The sequence below is a fragment of the Hirundo rustica genome, unplaced genomic scaffold (assembly GCF_015227805.2).
Source record: "Hirundo rustica isolate bHirRus1 unplaced genomic scaffold, bHirRus1.pri.v3 scaffold_215_arrow_ctg1, whole genome shotgun sequence".
Lineage (NCBI taxonomy): Eukaryota > Metazoa > Chordata > Aves > Passeriformes > Hirundinidae > Hirundo > Hirundo rustica.
Genome location: NW_026690276.1, coordinates 20,780 through 41,784, shown reverse-complemented (window position 1 = coordinate 41,784; position 21,005 = coordinate 20,780). Strand labels below are relative to the sequence as shown.

General features: G+C 54.8%; 2 protein-coding genes across 2 annotated transcripts; one reads left to right on the top strand and one right to left on the bottom strand.

Annotated features, from left to right (window-relative positions):
- Positions 1-359: 359 nt before the first annotated feature.
- LOC120747819 (olfactory receptor 14J1-like) lies at positions 360-1,759 on the bottom strand. Its single transcript, XM_040053860.1, has 2 exons — positions 1,666-1,759; positions 360-1,315 (listed from the first exon to the last, which is right to left on the bottom strand). Exon 2 carries the CDS (start codon positions 1,290-1,292, stop codon positions 360-362), a length of 933 nt encoding a protein of 310 aa, XP_039909794.1. The 5' UTR covers positions 1,293-1,315; positions 1,666-1,759.
- Positions 1,760-9,137: 7,378 nt separating this feature from the next.
- Positions 9,138-19,957, top strand: LOC120747818 (serine/threonine-protein kinase pim-1-like). Its single transcript, XM_040053859.2, has 7 exons — positions 9,138-9,229; positions 17,251-17,497; positions 17,593-17,643; positions 17,848-18,214; positions 18,861-19,040; positions 19,297-19,446; positions 19,680-19,957. Exons 1-6 carry the CDS (start codon positions 9,138-9,140, stop codon positions 19,401-19,403), a joined length of 1,044 nt encoding a protein of 347 aa, XP_039909793.1. The 3' UTR covers positions 19,404-19,446; positions 19,680-19,957.
- The last annotated feature ends 1,048 nt before the right edge of the window (positions 19,958-21,005 follow it).

Below are 21,005 nucleotides of genomic sequence, written 5' to 3'. Positions count from 1 at the left end.
ATGGACAGCAGGCTGGACATGAGCCAGCAGTGTGCCCAGGTGGCCAAGAAGGCCAATGGCACCTGGCCTGGATCAGGAATGGTGTGGCCAGCAGGAGCAGAGCTGCTGTGCCACCCCTGACCTGCACCCAGCTCTGCACACAGACATTGGTGCTGCAGCTCCAGAGAAGGGAACAAAAGGGGGAATCTCTGGAGAAAACTCTGCTGGGAAATCCTTTTGTATGTTTAAAGCCACTGAGAGCACAGCCCCTCACTGACATAGTATGGGGCCACAGAAAAAAACCCAAAACTGATATCCAAAAAACAAGTGTTATAAAATTGACTTTTATTACAAGTTAAGTGTAGAAAATGGCAATCATTTTAATGTTTCTGAAATTGTCCCGAGATCAGTCTCCACACTGCAGCCTTGAGCTCCTGGTTCCTCAGGCTATAGATGAGGGGGTTCAGGGCTGGAGGCATCACCGAGTACAGAACTGACAGTGCCAGATCCAGGGATGGGGAGGAGATGGAGGGGGGCTTCAGGTAGGCAAAGTCTGCAGTGCTGAGGAACAGGGAGACCACAGCCAGATGAGGGAGGCAGGTGGAAAAGGCTTTGTGCCGTCCCTGCTCCGAGGGGATCCTCAGCACGGCCCTGAAGATCTGTACATAGGAGAAAACAATGAACACAAAACAGCCAAGTGCTAAAGAGGCATGAACAGCAAGGAGTCCAAGTTCCCTGAGTTTGGAGTGTGAACAGGAGAGCTTTAGGATCTGTGGCACTTCACAGAAGAACTGGCCCAGGGCATTGCCCTGGCACAGGGGAAGGGAAAATGTATTGGCTGTGAGCAGCAGAGCAGTGAGAAAGCCACTGGCCCAGGCAGCTGCTGCCATGTGGGCACAAGCTCTGCTGCCCAGGAGGGTCCCGTAGTGCAGGGGTTTGCAGATGGACACGTAGCGGTCGTAGCACATGACAGTCAGGAGATAATACTCTGTTCCAATGAAAAACAGTAAGAAAAAGACCTGTGCAGCACATCCTTCATAGGAGATGGTCCTGGTGTCCCAGAGGGAATTGTGCATGGCTTTGGGGACAGTGGTGAGGATGGAGCCCAGGTCGGTGAGGGCCAGGTTGAGCAGGAAGAAGAACATGGGCGTGTGCAGGAGGTGGCCGCAGGCTACGGCGCTGATGATGAGGCCGTTGGCCAGGAGGGCAGCCAGGGAGATGCCCAGGAAGAGGCAGAAGTGCAGGAGCTGCAGCTGCCGTGTGTCTGCCAATGGCAGCAGGAGGAAGTGGCTGATGGAGCTGCTGTTGGACATTTGCAGTGTCTGGCTGTTTCAACCTGTAGGAGGAAAGATAGTGAAGTTTGAGGGTAGATTTCTCATAGAAGAGTCAAAACCCTTTCTCACAGACCATGCCCTGCCAATAAACACCACCCCTTTGTCTATGTCTGGCAGAACTTCATCTTGAGTGCTGGAGAGTGCTGCAAGCCAATGTTCACTGATGAGCCAGACCTCAAGCAGCAGGACTCCTGGGAGTCAGCCCTGACCCCCAGTCAGTGCAGGGGAACAGCGAGGGCAGGGGCCAGTCCTGGTGGTTGAACTTGGACAAAGAATCTCCTCCTAAGGCACAGGAGCTGCCAGGGTGAAGGGATGGGGATTGGAGGAGGCAGAACGAGAGATTCTGCTGCACCTGGGGAGAACAGGGGGTACAGTGAGGCAGGAGGATTGTCTGAGCCTTCGTGCAGACTGAAGGGAGCTGGTCTGTCCCTCTCTCCTGTTCCCAGCTGCTCTGGATTTGCACCTTTCTGACCTCCACTCCCATTTTACTCTGGAAAGCCAGGAGACACTGCTGAGAGCAGAGGGATCCCGGGCACACAAAGTGGCTCCTGCCTTTCCCAAAGTCAGGGAGAGTTGGCTCATTCCCAGCCTGCCCTGCCCAGAGCTCCCCAGGGCAGAGGGAGCTGGGACACCCCATTGCTGTGCTCAGCCTGCACAGGAGGAGAACAAGGGCTGGGCCTGAGCCTGCAGCTGGAACTGCCATTCCCAGAGAGCCCATCAGCAATGCCAGGAGCACCTGGGCAAGGCAAGGAGAGAGAGAGCCTGGCCCTGAGGAAAAGCCTTTCCCTGCCCAGCCCTGCACAGCCCCTGCCAGGCAGCAGCAGTGCAGGACAGTGGCCCTCGGGCCCTGGTCAGCAGGGAATGGGCACATGGCAGGAGAGATGCCCTTCAGCTCTGGGGCTGCTCTGCCGGCCCGGGAGGGGACTGAGGGCCCCGAGCCCCCAGGCTGAGGGCTGTGCTGGCTGCGAGGGGACACAAGAGCTGTGCTGCTCAGGGCAGTGTGTGCCCTGCAGGGCAGGGCCGGCAGGTGCCACATCTCCCCTGCAGCAGGGCTTCCCTCAGCACTGCCTCCCTCCCTCCCTGCCCACGCCTCTGCTGCTGGAGCTGTCCCAGCCCGAGCTGTTCCTGTGGCCCCGGGCTCCTTCCCTGCCAGTGCTCCCAGAGCCCAGCCCAGCCCCTGGGCCAGCTCTGCCCTGCAGCTGCTCGGGGCTGCAGGGATTAAAGAACAGCTCCCCCAGGCCTGGGCACCATGGAAAGGGGATGCTGGATGGATCTGGAGGCTGGGGAGCTGGAGGCACTTGCTGAGGTTCCCAGGAATCTTCAGGGTGGTGGTTTAAGTGTCTGATCCACTGCTCTTCCCTGCACAGCTGAGTTTCCATTGCCAGCAAGCTAAGACAGGGAAAAGTGGGAGCACAGATTAAGGAAAGGAGAGACTCAAGCAGTAAACTCCTGCCCTGAATGAGCTCATGAAAAATCCCATCAGAAATGACCTGGGCATGAGCTGGAGCTCTGAGCAGCCCTGGCCCACACAGCACCCTCTCCACAGCAGCAGGACGTGCCCTGGCAGGAGTCACTCCTTGCACCCACAGCTCCCCTCCATCATCCATGGGGAGATCCCAGGCAGGCTGAGAGCTGCCCCTGGCAGGTGGCAGATCCCCTGGCCTGGCCAAGAGCCCTCAGGGCTGCAGGAGCTGCTCTGCACGACAGCCCTGGGCACCCCTGGCTGCAGCCCCAGCTTCAGCCCCTGCAGCCGTCCCTGGCAGCAGGAGCCGTCCTGCCCTGTCCCTCTGACGGTGCCCAGGGCAGCCCCGCTCTGGAGCACATCCTCCCCCAAAGCAGAAAGGGCAGCAGAGCCATCCTTACAGTCATGTCAGTCCTGTCCTGGGTCAGCTTGAGGAGATCCCTGCAGCCAGAGACTTACTGTGCAAGGAGTGGTGAAGATTTCTCCATGAAGAAGCCCAGAATTGTGAAAAGTTGTGACGATTTCTCCATGAATAATCTCAGAATTGTCCTTCCAGCTTCAATAAGCTTCTGTCTGCTTCACTGCTCTCAGGTACCTGCAGGCAGTGCCCTCAGCCCTGCTGGGCTGGGAGAGGAGCTGTTCCTCAGGAGAAATGTCTTTTTGAAGCTTCTCTTGCTTGCCAGGAGCTGCCTCTGTGCCAGGAGCCCAGCCCAGCTCAGCAGCACAGACACAGCACAAGGACTTTAATAACCCTCTCAGGGCTTTGGGGTTGTTTACATCTGACTCAGTCCCTAAGAGTGTCTTCAAAAATTCTTCCGAGCACCCAAAGTGAGTTTGAATCTCCAAAGTTTCTTGAAGTTTTAATGGGTCCCACTGAGGGGCATGACTGAGAAAGTGTCCCCAGGTTCCAGTTAGAGCAGAACACTGCAGGCAGTGATGACAGGTGGGGACAAACAAGCCTGACCTGTCTGTCATGGCTACTTTTGTCTGGGAGCAATCCTTGGCTATATGGAATTTGGGAGGAAAAATTCCAATTTTGGCCACAGCTGCTGGACAAGAAGGCCTGTCTCTTTTCAGGGGAAAGAAGGCACAGAGCTCTGCTGTTTCAGGGGCAAATGAGATGTGACCACCAGAGGCCAGGGCCATCAAGGGCTGGCAGGTTTTTTTCTGAGAATACCCTTGCATGTAGGAAACTCTTTTGGGGAAATACCAATGTTGGCCATGGGCATTTAAAAAGAGGGGAAATTCTTTTCCATAGAAATGAAAGCACTGAGCCCCAGTGTTTCATGGGCAGATGAGAAGCAGCCCTTAACATTCTAAGATCAGCTGGACTTGTCAGGTGGGTCCTGGGAGGCCAAAGCCGCCAAACCTGTTCCATGTTCCCTTAGTTCTATGGGGCCCCACAGTGTCCCAATGGCTCCTTGCTTCCATGAGGCTCTGAGGTGTCACATTGGTCCCTTGGTTACATGTGGCTGTGAAGGGTCTTAATGGTCTCCATGGTTCCACCAGGCCCCAAAGTGTCGCCATGGCCCCTTGGTTCCCTGAGGTCCCCACAGTTTCACACAGGTCTCCATAGGAAGGAAACAACTGAGCCCCCACGTCACAGGGGCAGAGGAGGGGCAGTGACCAGGGGCCACAGGCAGCCAGATTAGACGGTGCTGGCAGGTTTTGTCTCTGAGCAAATATATCCCCAAATATCGAATATATATTCCAAATGTCCCAGGATATTTGGAATTTTAGAGGTGGAAGACCAATTTCAGACATTAACGCCTGGAGGAGAAGGACGGTTCCTTTCCATAGGAAGGAAAGCACGGAACATCGATGTTTCAGGGGCAGGTGAAGGCGGCCATCAGAGGCCAAAGCCAGCCAGACCTCTCTGTCCTGGTAGCTTTTGTCTGAAAGCAACCCTTGGATAGAGGGAATTTTGCAGGTAGAATCTCCATTTCAACCATGAGTGCTTTGACAAGGAAGACGTTCCTTTTCCACCTAAAGGAAAGCACAGAGCCCCAGTGGTTCAAAAGCAGGTGAGAGGCAGCCCCCAAGAAGCCAAGGGCAGCCAGACCTGTCTGTCCTGGCAGTTTGGGAGCAATCCTTGGATGTGCAGAGTTGTGGAGCTGGAATCCCAATTTTGGCCATGGGCAGCTGGTTGAGATGGATCGTTTTATCTGTAGCAAGGAAAAGTGCAAAGTCCAAGGGTTTTGGAGGAGGATAAGAGGTAGCCACCCATGGACCAAAGCAGCTGGACCTGTCTCTCCTGGCACCTTTAATCTGGGGGAAATCCTTGGATATAGGGAATTTTGGAGGTGGAATCTCAGTTTTGGCCATGAGCACCTGGCCAGGAAGGAGAGTTCTTTTCATTAGGAAGGAAAGCACTGAGCCCCAGTGTTTCAAAGGCATGTGAGAAGCAGCTCTTCAGAAGTCACGGCCAGCCAGACTTGTCTTTCCCAGCAGCTTTTGGCTGGGAGCTATCCTTGGATATAGGGAATTCTGGAGATGGATTCCCAACTTTGGTCATGCACACCGGTACATGAAAGGTGCTTTTTTTCCCATAGGAAATGAAAGCACATGGTCACAGTGTCTCAAAGGCAGATGAGAGGTGGACCCTGGGTGGCCAAGCCAGCCAGATCTGTCTCTCCTGGCAGATTTCATCTGGGAACAACAATCTTTGCATAAAAGGAAATTTGGAGGAGAAAACCCAGTTTGGTCATGGGCCCCTGGAGGAGAAGAACAGGTCTTTCCTGCAGGAAAAAGAGCACAGGACCCCAGGGCTTCAGATGAGCAACAGCCCTCAACATCCATGATCAGCCAGACCTGTCCAACGGCCCCCAGCAGGCCCAGCCAGCCATGCCTCTTCCATGTTCCCTTGATTCCATGTGGCCCCTGAGTTTCACAATGGTTACCTTGATTCCATGAGGCACCACAGTGTCACCATGAACCCTTGGTTCCATGAGGTTCTGCACTGTCAGCAATGGTCTCCTTGGATCCAAAGTGTCACAAAGGCTGCACAAAGGCCCAAGTGAGAAGAATGAAATTCTTAAGGTGCAATGTTTACAAGTTATTGAATGTCTGAATTACTAGATTGTTAGTTATCAATTATCGGTATTATCTGTTATCTGTACAAGTTACCAGTTCTGTGTATTAAAGTTACCTGTTTGCTGTACCCCGAACCCCAGTTCTTTACCAAATGTTGTATTTCCCTAGTTGCTTCCCAGCTCTCAAGGCCCCAGAACCCCTTACCTTATCATAAGTTAAGCCCCCACTGCTCCCCTAGTAGCCTAAGCCACCACTGCCGCGCCTGCTGCTCCCCATCTGCCCATCATGACATGGACGCCGCCCGCTTTTTCATCAGCTCCTCCCCACCTGCCTGTCAACTCGGAGGCCCCGCCCACTCCTCGCCTGCTCCTGGCCCAACACTGCCCATTTTGGAAATCAGGCAGGACGGAAGTGTGGTGGACACCAATGGCCCCTAAGAACAACGAGCCAGCATGAATTTCGGGAAAATGAAAGGTAGTGTCTGGTGAGGAGAGAGCTCAAGTATCTGCTAACCCCTTCCAGCTATTTTCCAGAATCTTGTCATAATCTAAGAGACCCTCGCTGAGAGACACCCCCTGGACCTAAGTAGCCTAACATGAGATCCAGGGGACTCCTGCGAGGCAAGGCTTCCGACTCTGCGGCTGTGCAGCAAAGTCGTCAAGGACCTCCTCCTCAGCGGTGTCCATTGGGAGCAGCGGTGGCGTAGGCTTCCCTGAGCCTTCTCTCATAAAAGAGCTGAAATAAAGGCATTAAAGGAGTTAAACCGATCTCCTGCCCGATTTATTTCTAACACAAGGGTATAAATGACGGAGCACAAGCTCAGCCACCAGCCTGTGGTCTGGACCCTCCTTCTCCTGGGCTTCGTGTCTCACCCACACGGGAACCCGAGTAGTTTGTAGCTATATGAATATCATTCTATACCTCTTCTGTCTTTCTGTCTCTCTCTTTTTCTTCTCCTTCTAAGCCTCTTTACCTGAAGCATTATGGGGTAGCTTAACATCTTTATGGTTTAATAGTTTCCAGGTTATAAGGGCTAAGTTAATGAAGTTACTGCTGTAAGTGTTCCATGATGAATTGAATGCTGTATTAAATCCTTTGCCAAAGTTCCTTGGTTTTCTGTATTTTGCAAGTAAAATTTTGTGTCATTTTGACCTCATGAGACTGTCTGGTTGCTGATTCTCCTGTGCACCAAACTGGAGTAAAAGAGCCTTTTGTTACCCCCATCATTAAGGTGTTTGTGGTGTTAAAGCCCAGCAAGCTCACAATGGCCTCTTGTTTCCAATGGCCCTGGTGTGTCACACTAGCCCTTGGTTCCATGAGGATTTCAAGTGTTACACAGCTTGATGACATTTGTCCTTGCTGCCCCTGCCATCCCCCTGCCCCACAAACAGCCCCGAGCCACCCGTGAGGGACAGGCCCTGCTGTGCCAGGCCTGGCCTCAGGGCTTGGCCTTTCTGCTTCCTCCAGCCAGCCCAGGCCTTGCTCAGCATTGCAGTTCCCTGCTCACAGCCTTTGGCTCCCTGCAATCCTGGCCTCAAGGATCTGCTCTCACCAGTGCCTGGGGAGCCTTTGGCACTCCCTGCCCTCACTGGGGCCCAGTGATGCTCCAAGGGACTTGGAGTTTTGCTTCTGCCTCCCTGAGCAGCTTCTTCAACTTTCTCTCAATAGCAGAGGCTCCTGGACTCAGCCCCAAATCCACCAAGGGGTTCATGAAAATACAGAAAGCCCTCAGTAGCTCTTTGTCTTCCTTCAATTGTCTTCAAGTCTCCAGGGCTTGTGCAGCTGATTGGAGTCAGTTTGGAGTTCTGTTAAGGAGGGAGATTTCAAAGTGCATCTCATGATTTTTGATTTTTATAATCGTGTGAGGTATTTTTTTAAATTTTCAGTTCTGAGAAGAGGTGACAAAAGCATTCTCCAAGTGATCTTGATGCTGAATGTCTCTTTAGGAGGTCTGGGCCTGGAGAAGAATGAGCCCCTTGCAAGCTGACCCTCTTTGGACAACCTGCTCCTTACTCCCAACTTCACCATGTCTGACATCACCCACCAGGGACTAAATTCCCAAAACATAACAAAAAACCAAACCAAACCAAACCAAACCAAACAAGCAAACAAACAAACAAAAACAAAAAAAAGAGGCATTTTTCTTTACAGTTAAAATCTAATTAAATAATAAAATATAATTGCACCTTTCTTACTTATAATAATATAATTCTATGTTTCTACATAGCTAATTTTTATATTTATATTAAAAATCTATACATTTTAAGCAACCAAAATGTTTTTAGTCATTTCTTCTTGGTAACACAATTCCCTTCATTAATTAATTGACCACTATTTTCTATTGATTTCTCCCTATTTATGCTAACGAGTCCTAATTTTAGTCCTTTTCTCATATTTTTTAGCATTTTGTCAGACAGGGTAAAAGAGGCCACTTGGGGGTCCATGGAGACATTTCTGGGGCACATTTGGGGCAGTTTTGCTTCTGGGGAGGGAATTTGGAGAGAACTTGAGGGTCTGAAGGACTCTTGGGGGAGCCAGGCAGGCACTTGGAGGGGGACTCAGGGATTCAGTCGGACAATTCGGGATGCGGGGGAGCACTTGGGGGTCCAGGGGGGCACTTGGAGGTCAGGGAGGGGAATCTGGGGGCCCTTCGGGCTCCGGGCGGGCACTTGGGGGGCTCTGACGGGGCTCTCTGCGGCGCGGGGGATGATGGGAGTTGTAGGCGCGGGTATAACACGGTTCAATCGGGCCGCGGAGCATCACGGGGGTTTTAGGTGCAGCGCCATAGGCTCTCAGTGCGGCGCAGGGCATGACGGGAGATGAAGTCACGAATATAATAGCTGTCTGCGGGCTTCACGGAGCATGCTGGGAGCTGTAGTCCCGGAAGTGGCTGTAACGGAGATTTTTGGGGTCCGGGAAGGCACTTGGGGGTCACTTTTGTATCCCAGCCGCGACTTGTGGTCCTCGGAGGGAACGTATGTGGTGCGGGAGCTCTTGAGGGGAGCTTGGGAGCCTCTCTAACCAGGCTCTTTAGGGCTCGGAGCACGGCAACAGTTTTAGGAGCGGAACTGTTTTATGAGGGGCTCAGATGCCGCGGGGGATGATAGGAGATGAATTCACAGGAGCGGCTGTAACGGCATCAATTCAGAGGATGCGAAGTCGCTTCTGGGGAATCCCGAATGGGCGCTGAGGGGACACTTACGGATGCTGGAGGGTCTGGGGGACACTTATGGGACACGGGGCGGGGTGGATACCCGCATTCTGTGGAGCGCGGGGCATGACGGGCGATGTAGTCCCGGCTGCAATGGGGCTCTATCGGGCTTCGGGGCATGACGGGAGTTATAGGCAAAAAGAAAAGATGGCGCCGACACCCGGCACCGCCCCTGAAGCCCCGATCTCCAGCGGTGATTGGCTGCGAGCGGTGATGGGCAGGAACCTCCGCAAATAGGAGGCAGTGAAGGCGGGAACAGCCCATTCCACCCCTCCAGTCCCTTCCAGTACCCCCGAGTTTATTCCCAGTACAGCCCAGTACAACCCCAGTGCCCTCCCTGTCGCGCCCACTAAAGCCCTGTTCATCTCCAGTACAGCCCAGTATACCCACAGTGCCCTTCTGGGCCCTCCCAGTACACCTGAGTTCATTCCCATTTCCTTCCAGTTCCACTTGGTGATACCCACAGTATGTCCAAGTGTCCCCCAGTCTTCCCCACAGTGTTCCCAGCTTCCCTAGTTTGTCCCAGTATCCCCCAGTATCACTCACAGTATCTCCCGTTTGCCCCACTATCCCCCAGTATCACTCCCAGTATGTCCCAGTATGTTCCATTATGTCTCAGTGTACCCCCACAGTCCATCCCAGTCTGACCAGATTCCCCCTCAGCATTCCCCATGTTCCCAGATTGTCCCAGTCCTCCCCAGTATCACTCCCAGTATGTCCCAGTGTCTCCCACAGCGTTCCCAGTGTCCCCCAGTATGTCCCAGTCCTCCCCAGTGTTTCCAAAAAAACTTGCACTGCTCACGGTTGCCGTGGCACCCAAACCCAGCAGTGGGATCAGTGCAGTGTCCATGGCCACAGCCCCTTGCAGACCTCCTGAGGAGAGACCCTGGATCAATATCAATCACAGAATGCTGCAATCACCTCTGCTCCAAAGAGAAAAGTAATAAAACACACCCTTTATAACAGGAATGTGTGTTTCTTAGAAGCTCTTTGAAATCTTTCTCCATAACTGTTGTAGAAAACATTCATAATGAGCTGCACCAGACCAGAGGGAAATCAAGGCAGAGCCATGGTTTGTCAGGACTTGCTTGATCCCAAGGAGCCCCGTGGTGCGTTTGGTGCTGAGCCCTCAGGGCCTGAGAGGAGATTGCACAAACCTTTCCAGCAGTCCAAGTCACAGGAAAAACCCAAAGTGTCTCACAGCATTCATGGGTCCCACTGAGGTCCATCCCCAACACAGGCTCCTCATGGACTCCTTGGAGGAGAGAACTGGAGGCCATGATTGCCCCAAAACCTCTCAGAGACTCAGTGTGGCAAGGACAACCTAAAGTACCTTAAAAAACTTGAATATCTCAAAGCATCAATGAGCTCCACTGAGTGTCAATACAAAGCCTCTCTAGGGACTCATTAAATATTGGATAATTGGAGGCCATGACTGCACAAACCTCTCAGGGATTCAGTGTCAAAAAGTAGCACTTTAATGACTCTTGAGTACTTTGAGGCATTAATGAGCCCCACTGAGTGTTGTTACTGACAAAACATCTCCAGGGACTAATTACAGCAGATAATTGGAGGTCATGATTGCACAAACCCCTCAGAGACTCCCAGGCCAAAGCAAAACCCAAAGTCCTTTGGAAAACCTGCAGTCCCTGGGAGCATTAAGGAGCCCCCCAGGGCCATTCCTGCCCAAGGCTCCCCAGGGACTGGTCCCAGCAGATCCCTGAGGCCACTGGGATGTGGGGGGATGCTGAGGGCAGGACAAGGGGCTGACAGTGCCCAGCCTTGCTGGGGCTGTGCCAGGAGGCCCCAGGGCCTCAGGACAAGGTGTCTCCTCACAGCCCTTGGTGGCACAGACCCTGCAGTGCCCCAGGGCACCAAGACTTGGCTTCTCCTGGGCACTGCCAGCCCTGCCAGGGCCCTTGGCCATGTCCAGCACAGCTTGTCCTGCGCTGTCCCACAGCTGCTGCTGTGTCCCTGCAGGCTGCACACTCCCATCTCGCTGCCCCCTGGCTCTGCCCTGCATTTCCCTTTCTCTTCTCCCTCATATCCTGGGATGGAACATGGGAGAATGGGTCAAAGCTGTACCAGGGACGGTTTAGACTGCACAGGAGAAAGTGTTTCTTTCCTGAGAGGGTGCTCAAACACTGCACAGGCTCCCTGGAGAGGTGGTTGATGCCCCAAGGCTGTCAGTGTTTAAGAGACATTTGGACAGTGCCCTTAATGACTGCTTTCACTTTTGGTCAGTCCTGGAGGGGTTGGGCACTTGGACCAGACCATCATTCTGCTGTGAACTGCAGATCATTCCCAACGGGACTATCCTGGTCTGGTCTATCCCATTCCATAGTCATACCTGTACATGGATCCCTGCAGCAGCTGTGCTCAGACACTCTGCCAACAACATTCTCCTTGGTTCTGCAGTGTCACAAGAACCCTTTGATCCATGAGTTTCTGTAGTGTCACCATGGTCTCTTTGGGTCCACAAGGCCTTGCTGTGACACAATGGCCCCTTGGTTCCATGAGGTTCTGTGCTGTCAACAGGAATCTCCTTGGTTCCGCAGTGTCATAATGGACCCTTGGTTCCATGAGGTGCCTGGCCTCCCACAGCCTCTCAGAGACCCTTTTCCCCCTCAAGGTCCCTGACAGCTCCTCATGGCCCCTCACAGCCCCTCACAGCCCCAGGCACGGGGCTCCTCCCAAAGGAGAAGGGGTCGGGCCCTGCTTGTTCTCCTTTGATTTCGGTCCCTTCACAGCCATGAGTAAAGAAAGGCTGAAATGGAGCCTTTCCCCAGCGTTTCCCTCGGGGTTCATTGCGGCTGAAGCTGTGTGCTGGCGCTGGCCCCAGCGCCAACATCCCTGCAGCCGCCCAGGCCTTTGCTGTCCCCCCGTGTCCATTCCCTGTCCCCGAGTCCCGCCCGGCTCTGGCAGCAGCAGGAGCCGCAGCGCAGCGGGCGCCGGCCCGGCCCAGCCGGGGCTCCCGGGCAGGAGCAGCAGCAGCGCCGGCCCCTTCCCACCTGCTCCTGCCTCGGCTTCCCAGGGGATTTTCCAGCTGAATTTCTGGAGTAGAGCAACAATCACCCACAAACAGCCCTGATTCCTCCGGGCCCGGCTGTGCTGCCCTGAGCCAGCCTCCAGAGAAAGGAAGGATCGGGTTCCAGCGCTGTTTTCAGCACTGTTTTACTCACCCTGAGGTGACAGCAGGAGGCTGCTGCTGCTGCCTTTGCCTTGGGAATTGTAGATCATGGCTGCTCTTGCCCCTCTGCTGCTTGCCACTTGAATTTTATCCATAAAACTGCAATTGCCTCTTTCGATTGGTGCCATTTAGAGTGCCTTTGTGACAGGGAACTCTGGCATCATGAGTAGCAGATCTCCAAATGTTCACAGGTCCCTGAGCTCAAAGCTGAGGAGAGTTAAAGCCGCACAGGCCACATTTGCAGCGCTCAAACACAGCCCTGATGCTTGTGCTGCTGAAATAGAATCAATTGACAGAGGCCATCAGAAATTGCCTCTGGAGAGTCAAATAAAATGAAAAAATCCACCAGAAGAAAAAAACAGAATGAGAACTTCTCAACTCGCTTCATCATTTCTTCCGAGCAGCAGCACAAAGTGGAGATGCCCAGAGGTATTTCCAGCTGCTGCTGATCCCAGTTGGAGCCCAGCCTGCTGCCCAGTCCCAGCAGAACCTGAGCCCAGCCCGGGGAGCTCCCGCAGTGTCGGGAGCTCAGCGCACGCGGGGCCAGGCCCAGAGCCCCGGGCACGGCCGCCGATTGCGGGGCAGCGGCACAGGCGGAATGTCCTGCGGCCCAAACCTCCTGCTCCTGACACACAGCGCCCATCGTTCTCCCCCTCCTCCTCCTCCTCTCCCAGCACAGCACAAATTCCAGCTCGGAGGAGGCTTCCCAAGACAGGGCTCAGGCTCCTGTTTCAGCCTGAGTGTCCCTGCAGAGGAACAGGGCATCTTTCAGGCAGTTCCACAAACTCAGGATTCTCATTTCATGGGAAATCTGAGATGCAAATGCCCTTGTTAGGAAGGACAAAAGAGAGGGAATGGATTGGAAATGATTTGGACAAAATGACCCTTCTTACAGGCCAAGTTCACAAAGTCATTCCCTGCATTTCGCCTTTTCAGATTCTTTCTGTCATCTACTCGCAGAGGCTTGTTCTGCTGCTTCCAATGAACTGATTGTACTCTTGATTTGTATCAGTGCATCAGATGTAGAAACATCTAAACTGAACACAGAAACAAATTCCCTCTGTCAGCCCATTTTCATGTTCTGGATCACTTTCGAAGATGTCCATGGTGTTGTTGAAATGATTATCACACAACCCTCAACTTCTGGCTGCAGGCTCTGGAGATTCTTTCTCTGCATTCAGCCAGGCTTGTACTCCCTAACAATTGACAGAATCATGGAATCACTATGTTGGAAGAGATCTTCAAGATCATCGAGCCCAACCCATGCCCAAACACCTCAACAAAACCATGGCACTGAGTGTAACATCCAAACTTTTTTCAAACACCTGCAGGGATGGTGCTGCCACCACCTCCCTGGGCAGATCATTCCAATATTTTATCACACCTTCTTTTTCCTAATATCCAACCTGTATTTCCCTTGACACAGCTTCAGACTGTGTCCTCTCATTCTGTCAGTTGCTGCCTGGAGAAAGAGACCAACCCCCAGCTGACTACAACCACCCTTCAGGAAGTTGTAGAGAGTGATAAGGTCACCTCTGGGTCTCCTTTTCTCCAGGACAAACAAGCCCAGCTCCCTCAGCCACTCCTCACAGGACTTGTGTTCCAAGTCCCTCACCAGCCTTGTTGCCCTCCTCTGGATGCACTCAAGCGTCTCAACGTCCTTCCTAAACTGAGGGGCCCAGAACTGGACACAGCACTCCAGGTGTGGCCTCACCAGTGCCGAGTACAGGGGAAGAATGACCTCCCTGCTCCTGCTGGCCACACCATTCCTGATCCAGGCCAGGTGCCATTGGCCTTCTTGGCCACCTGGGCACACTGCTGGCTCATGTCCAGCCTGCTGTCCATCAGTGGAACAGGTCCCTTTCTGCCTGGGCACTGTCCAGCCACACCATCCCCAGCCTTGAGCGCTGCAGGGGGTATTGTGCCCAAAATGCAGGACTCAGCACTTAGACCTATTAAACTTCATCTTATTGGACTCTGCCCACCCATCCAACTGTTCCAGGTCTCTCTGCAGAGCCCTCCTACATTCCAACAGATCTACACATGCTCCCACCTTGGTGTCATCTGCAAATTTGCTAAGGAAAGACTCATTGCCCTCATCCATGTCATCAATAAAAATCCTGAACAGAGCTGGCCCCAGCACAGACCCCTGAGGAACACCACTGGTGACTGGCTGCCAGCTGCATGCAGCACCGTTCCCCACCACTCTCTGGGCCCGGCCATGCAGACAGTTCTTAACCCAGCAAAGAGTGCTCCTGTCCAAGCCGTGGGCTGCCAGCTTTTCCAGGAGTGTGCTGTGGGAGACAGTGTCAAAGGCCTTGCTGAAGTCCAAATACACAACATCCACAGCATTCCCACATCCACCAGGTGGGTCACCTGGTCATAAAAGGAGAGCAGGCTGGTCAAACACAACCCACCCCTCCTAAACCCATGCTGGCTGGGTCTGATACCCTGGCCATCCTGCAGGTGCTGTGTGATGACACTCAATATAAACTGCTCCATGACCTTACCGGGTACTGAGGTCAGGCTGACTGGCCTCTAATTACCAGGATCCTCCTTCCCACCCTTCTTGTGAATGGTGTCACATTGGCCAGCTTCCTGTCACCTGGAACCTCACCAGTGAGCCAGGACTGTTGGTAAATGATGGAGAGCAGCTTTGCAGGCTCATCTGCCAGCTCCCTCATCACCTTGGGATGGATCCCATCTGGGCCCATAGATTTATGAACATCCAAGCAGCTCAGCAGTTCTCTGACTGCCTCCTCCTGGATAACAGGGGGACCATTCTGCTCCCTGACACCATCTACCAGCCCAGGAGGGCAGTTGTCCTGAGGACAAGCCGTCTTCCCACTAAAGACTGAGGCAAAGAAGGCATCAAGCACTTCTGCCTTCTCCTCATCTGCAGTTACTGAGTTCCCTTGCACATCCAGCAGAGAACAAAGGTTGGTGTTACCCTTCCTTTGCCTCTAATATATTTGTAAAAACATTTTTTATTATCCTTTACAAAAGCTGTCAAATTAAGTTTGAACTGAGCTTTGGCCACCCTACTGTTTTATCTACATGCCCTAGCAACTCTCTTAAATATCTCCTGAGAGACCTGACCCTCCTCCAAAAGATGATACAACCTCTTTTTATTCTTAAGATCTTTCAAAACCCTGTTGCCCATCCAGGATGGACGTTTGCCTCGTCAGCTCATCTTTCAGCACACAGTCTGTTCCTCTGCCCTCAAGATCTCTGCTTTGAAGCATGCCCACCCTTCCTGGACTCCTTTGTTTTGAAAGGCTGCTTCCCAAGGAACTCGCTGAATAAGTCTCCTAAAGAGGCCAAAGTCTGCCCTCCTGAAGTTTAGTGTAAAAGTCATATTGATGTTCCTCCTGATTTCACCCAATATCGAGAACTCTCTCATTTCTTGATCACTCTGTCCCAAGCATCCTCCAACCACCACATCTCCCACCTTTCCTTCCCTATTTGCAAACAACAGGTCTAACATAGTCCATCCCCTGGTGGGCTCACACCAGCTGTGTCAACAGGTTGTTCTCCATACACTCCAAAACCTTCCTGCACTGCCTCTTTTCTGCTGTATTAAGATCCCAGCAGATGTCTGGTAGGTTAAAGTCACCTACAAGAACAGGGGCTGGTGATCCTGAAACATTCTCCAGCTGCTTATAGAATAAGTTGTCCAGCTCTTCTTCTTCCTGCTAGGTTTGACAATAACAGACTCCCAGTAGGTACCACTGGAACCCTGTCCCGTTTTCTTAGGGGAGAACAGTAACAATGGAAACCTTACCAATGGCACAACTCACCAGTTCACAAGGAAAAGAAAGAACAAGTTGTCATGTTTATCAAATATTTTTCTTGCTTTGCTGCAAGACTCCTGCTGCATGCACAGTGTGGAAAGCCAAGGGAAGCTGCAGTTGGTGGCACAGCTTGTGCCAGAAGCTGCACCTCATTCTCCAGGAAAGTTTCTTGGAAAGAGCAAATGGGATTGTGGAGCAGATTCTGGGAAAACTGAAAGAGCTTTTAAGAAATGAAATGAAAATGGAAAGAAACATTCCAAGATGTTTTTCTCTATTTATTTCTATGCTCCCCTTTTCCGTCTTGCACTACTTCTCCATCCCATCAATTCCAAATGGAACTCAACTCTAAGATCCATGACTTGGCAAATTTCAGACACTGTAAAATACCATGAGCTACACCCAGTTTGCCTTCCCCTGTTTTTCTTGGAAAGCAATGCTGGAGACACAGGTGCAGTGCTTGGGTCAGGTACAAATTCTGCATTCAGGGAATGTGCTCTGACAGTGTCTGACCCTCAGCAGGGACAATGCACAGCAGCAGCCAAGGGGATTCCTGTGCCACCGTGCAGGAGTCAAGACTCTGGGTCTTGGCTCAACACTGCAAAGTTCCCGTGTCTGGACAGGCTCAGGGGCTGCCCCCGGGGAGCGCGGGGCTCGGCGCGGGGCTGAGCGGGCAACGGACAAACGGACACTGGGAAAAACGGCCCCAGGGCTTCAGTTGCAGCAGCAGCAGCAGCGGCAGCAGCAGCAGCAACAGCGGCATAAGCCAAAGAGGAGATTTAGTCGACTCCCTCCTGCTTCTTCTCTCCCTCTCCCTCAGTCCCGCACACTATCCCGCAGTCCCGCACCCTCTCCCGGTCTCCCTTTCCCGGTGTCCCCCTCCTCTCCCAGTCTCCCTCTCCCCTGCCGGGCCGGGCCATGCCCCCAGCCCGCCCCCGGCCCCGGACGGGGCTGCCCCGTCCCCGCCCCCGGGCGTCCCGCCGCGGTCTCCCCTCCGCCCGGCTCTGGCCGTACTGGCGGTGGCGATGCTGGGCGGGCATCAGTGCCTGGAGCCAAGGGGGCATCGCTGCCCTTTGGCTGCACCTGAGCCATGCTCGGCCCCGGCCCCGGCCCCGGCCCCGGCCCCGGCCCCGGCCCCGGCCCCGGCCCCAACCCCGGCTCCTCCCGGGCCCCGCAGAGGACACACGCGGCGCAGCCGCTCCCGCCGCCTCCGCTGCGGCTTCCCCGGCCCGAGCTCCGCCGCTCGGCAGCGCGGCCGCCGGCCCCGAGCCGCCGCTGTCCCGTCCCAAGGAGCGAACGCCTGGGGATGCCCGGCCCGGGGCGGTTGAGGGGCGCTCGGGGGCCGTTCCTGGCCCCGGGCCGAGCGCTGACAGCCGCGTCTCGCCGGCAGGGAAGGCGCAGCACGGCCTCAAGGAGCAGTACCGAGTGGGGTCGCTCCTGGGGCGCGGCGGCTTCGGCAGCGTCTTCGCGGCGACGCGGCTCTCGGACGGCGCCCCGGTGAGCGGCGGGGCCGGCGGCGGGCGCAGGAGATGGAGGATGGGGCTGGGCAGGGCGGGTGCTGAGCTCATCCCGCTGCTCCCCTTGGTTTGCAGGTGGCCATCAAAAGGGTGCCACGGAACCGCGTCCGGCACTGGGACCAGCTGGTGAGTGAGCGGGGCCAGCGGGAGAAGCCGGGGCGTGCTGGGCGGGGATGAGCCGAGCCCCGGCAGGGTGGAAGCCCCAAGGATGCCTGGAGGGAGAGCGGGCGTGGGGCCAGCGCAGGGTGCAGAGCATCCCGGGCTGGGTGAGGGCTTCCCCAGCCCTGGCACGGCATCAGCCCCACTGACGGCATCGTGCTCCTCCCGCAGCCCGACGGCACCAGCGCACCACTGGAGATCGTGCTGCTGCACAAGGTCTCCACTGGCTTCCCTGGTGTCGCCCAGCTGCTGGAGTGGCTTGAGCTCCCCAACGACATCATCATGGTGCTGGAGCGCCCGGAACGATGTCAGGACCTCTGGCATTTCATTCGGGCACGGGGGTTCCTGTCCGAGGAGGTGGCGCGGGAGCTGTTCCGCCAGGTGCTGGAGGCCGTGCAGCACTGCACCAGCTGCGGGGTCCTGCACAGGGACATCAAACCAGGGAACATCCTGGTTGACCTGGCCACCGGGCAGGCCAAATTGATCGACTTCGGCTGTGGCACCTACCTGCAAGACACGGCCTACACTCACTTTGCAGGTGAGCACATGCAGGGGTGTGCTCCCAGTTCTGGACATCTCCTGGCCCAACATCTCATGACCCAACCTGAGTGTGGCAGCAGGGATTCTCCCTTTTGCTGCCAGTCATGGCACTGAGTCTTCAGCCAAGTTGCTTTTGAGCAGGGGCAGGTGGGGGTCAGCTTCCAGCCATGCTGGCAGCCTTTTCCAGCCACTCTGGCCAGGACTGGGGCTGGGACTGGGGCAGCCAGCCTGACAGAAACACCCGTGTGTGGGGGTGGCAGAGAGGGGTGGAGCCAGAACCTGTGCAGCAGCCAGTTTGGTGTGCAGGTGAGAAAGGGCTTGGACTGCTCCACTCGCCTGGTTTGCCTTGGCTTCAGAATGTTTTTGGGGCAATGCAGGCAGGGAGGATGAAGGCATGGTTTTTCCCCAGCACTGAATGGGATTTTCCTTGTCATGGTTGGGCATTGCCAGGACTTACACTGCCCTCTTCCAACACCAGTGGCTTCTTTTCTAACCTCAGCGTTGTACACAAGTCCCAGGTGCTGGCGAGAGGGCAGCAGGTCACACCACATGCCACTGGGGCAGCCTCCGCATGCCCAGGGATGCTGGGGCCAGGCTCTGGGAGCAGCAGCATCCCCCTGATGAGCTCCATCTGTATTCCATAGGAACACCGTCATACAGTCCCCCGGAATGGACCCACTTTGGCTGGTACTATGGCAAGCCAGCTACCATCTGGTCCCTGGGCATCCTGCTGCACCAGATGGTCTGCGGGGAGCACCCTTTCAGGAAGGGCCAGAACATCAGCTGGGACCATCAGCTCTTGCTGCCAGAACGGCTCTCTCAAGGTGGATCCTCATCTCTGGGCATGGGGGCAATACCAGTGCTGGGAGACAGCAGCGGGCTGATGAGCATCCTGCTCTGGCAGCTGCTGAGGAGGTGGCACATGTCCTGCTCTCCTGCTCTCCTCCAAAACAGAGAATTGATGGGAAAGTTTAGGCCCAGCTCTGAGCACATCCAGCATGGCCTGGGCATGGGAATAGTGGGGCAAAGCAGACAGGAGCCTTCTCCAACTGACCGGCGGTTTCTGGTTTCTCTCCCCAGAGTGCCAAGATCTGATCAGGAGGTGTTTAACCATGCTAGACGTGGACAGGCCTTCATTAGAAGACCTCTTCTGTGATCCTTGGATGCAGGATATTCATCTGCCATAGAAGATGGGAGAGAGCCACAGGCACCCTTTGATGCAGGGCCCTGGTAAGTTACAGCTGCACACATGCCTTGGCAATCAGAAGCAAAGAAACCCAGACTTTTTTCTGCTGCCTGTGTCACTGCACAGGGATCATCAGATGGGAACACACAGCCCTTGTGCTGGAGCTGAGCGTGTCTGCCCAGCACTGGTGGCTGCCATCCCAGCTGGTTTGGCTTGTCCTGGTTCACTGACAGCTGGGGCCCTGGGCAGAACACTGACAGCCTGGTCTCACCCCCAGGGCAAGGAGAAGGAGCCCCTGGAGGAGCTGTACCAGGTGGGGCTGCTGCTGCTGGAGACAGCGAGGATGACATCAAGGATGACAAGCTCTTCCTCGACCTGGCCAGCACAAAGCTGAAGTTGATGGACTTTGATTCTGCCACCTTCTTCAAAGCCAGGCTCCACAGTGAATTTGCAGATGAGTCCACACACAGGGGGATGCTCCCAGATTTGGGCATTGCACAGCCTGGCCAGGAACCAAAGGTTCCCCCTTTGCTGGGGCTGATGCAACTGATTCTTCAGTGGGCTGCCAGGCTGATTTTTGTCAGGGCTGGGGCCATGGGCTGGGGTGGTTACGAAATGGGAGTTGGCTCCTGGCCCTGCCAACAGCCCCCACCACCCACCGTGCCCTGGGCTGGGGCTGGGGCAGCCAGCCTGACACAAACAAACCCCCATGGCAGGAGCAGAGGTGGGACTCCAGCACCTGTGCCCCTGTGCTTTGCTTTGCAGTCAAGGAAGGGCTTGGGCTGCTCCACTCCCCTTGTTTGCTTTGGGATCACCATCACTTTTGGGGGGCAGTGCAGGGGGGAAGGAGAAAGCATGGGCTTCCCTCACCCATGGGTGGGTTTTTCCTTAGCATGCAGGGGTTGGGCCTTCCTCAAGCTGTGACTGACATAAGATCTTTTATTTTTTTCCTTGTCTTTCCTTTTTGTCTGTAATCTATTTTCCTTAATTTGTTGTTTGTTTTTCTAAAGGAAGCCTTCCAGGCAGTGTCCAGTGTGGATGGGGAAGTGCTTGGGACCAGCTGTGGCGTGGATGGGCTGTGCCCTTGGAGAAGGCTGAGGACATCCTTTGGGAGCAGCTTTTCTTCCAGCGGCGGATGGCGTGAGGTGGGTCCCCATCTTCTTGGCATGGGTGGGATAAGAGCTTTTGGGAGATGGCAGCGAGCACAGGAGCATCCTGCTCTGGGCAGCTGCTGAGGAGGTGGATGTGCCATGGCTGGCTGCAGGCTGGGCACATGTCCTGCCCTCCTGCTCTGCTGCCAAAGGCAGCAATGATGGGCAGCTTTGGGCACCGCTCTGAGCACGGCCAGCATGGCCTGGGCACCGCGGGCAGCTGGGACAAGGGCACAGGAGCCTTCAGCTGATGGGCAGTTTCTGCTTTCTCTCCTTGCAGCCGGGCTCTGCGGATGCTGAGGCTGCTCTGGGCTCTGCCAGGGCTCTGCTGGAGCTCAGCACCGGGCCGGAATCAGCCAAAGAAGAAACGGTGTGACCTGCAGCAGAGACTTGCTTGAGCGTTTTGGCAGTGCTGCTCAAGTTTGGAGAATGTACATCTCCAAGGGAAAACA

Coding starts and splice junctions, on each gene's coding strand:
- LOC120747818 (XM_040053859.2), top strand. CDS start 9,138: ATGACGGGAGTTATAGGCAAAAAGAAAAGATGGCGCCGACACCCGGCA. Junction 9,230..17,250: donor GCGGTGATTGGCTGCGAGCG/GTGATGGGCAGG, acceptor GCCGCTCGGCAG/CGCGGCCGCCGGCCCCGAGC. Junction 18,215..18,860: donor GGCCTACACTCACTTTGCAG/GTGAGCACATGC, acceptor TGTATTCCATAG/GAACACCGTCATACAGTCCC.
- LOC120747819 (XM_040053860.1), bottom strand. CDS start 1,292: ATGTCCAACAGCAGCTCCATCAGCCACTTCCTCCTGCTGCCATTGGCA.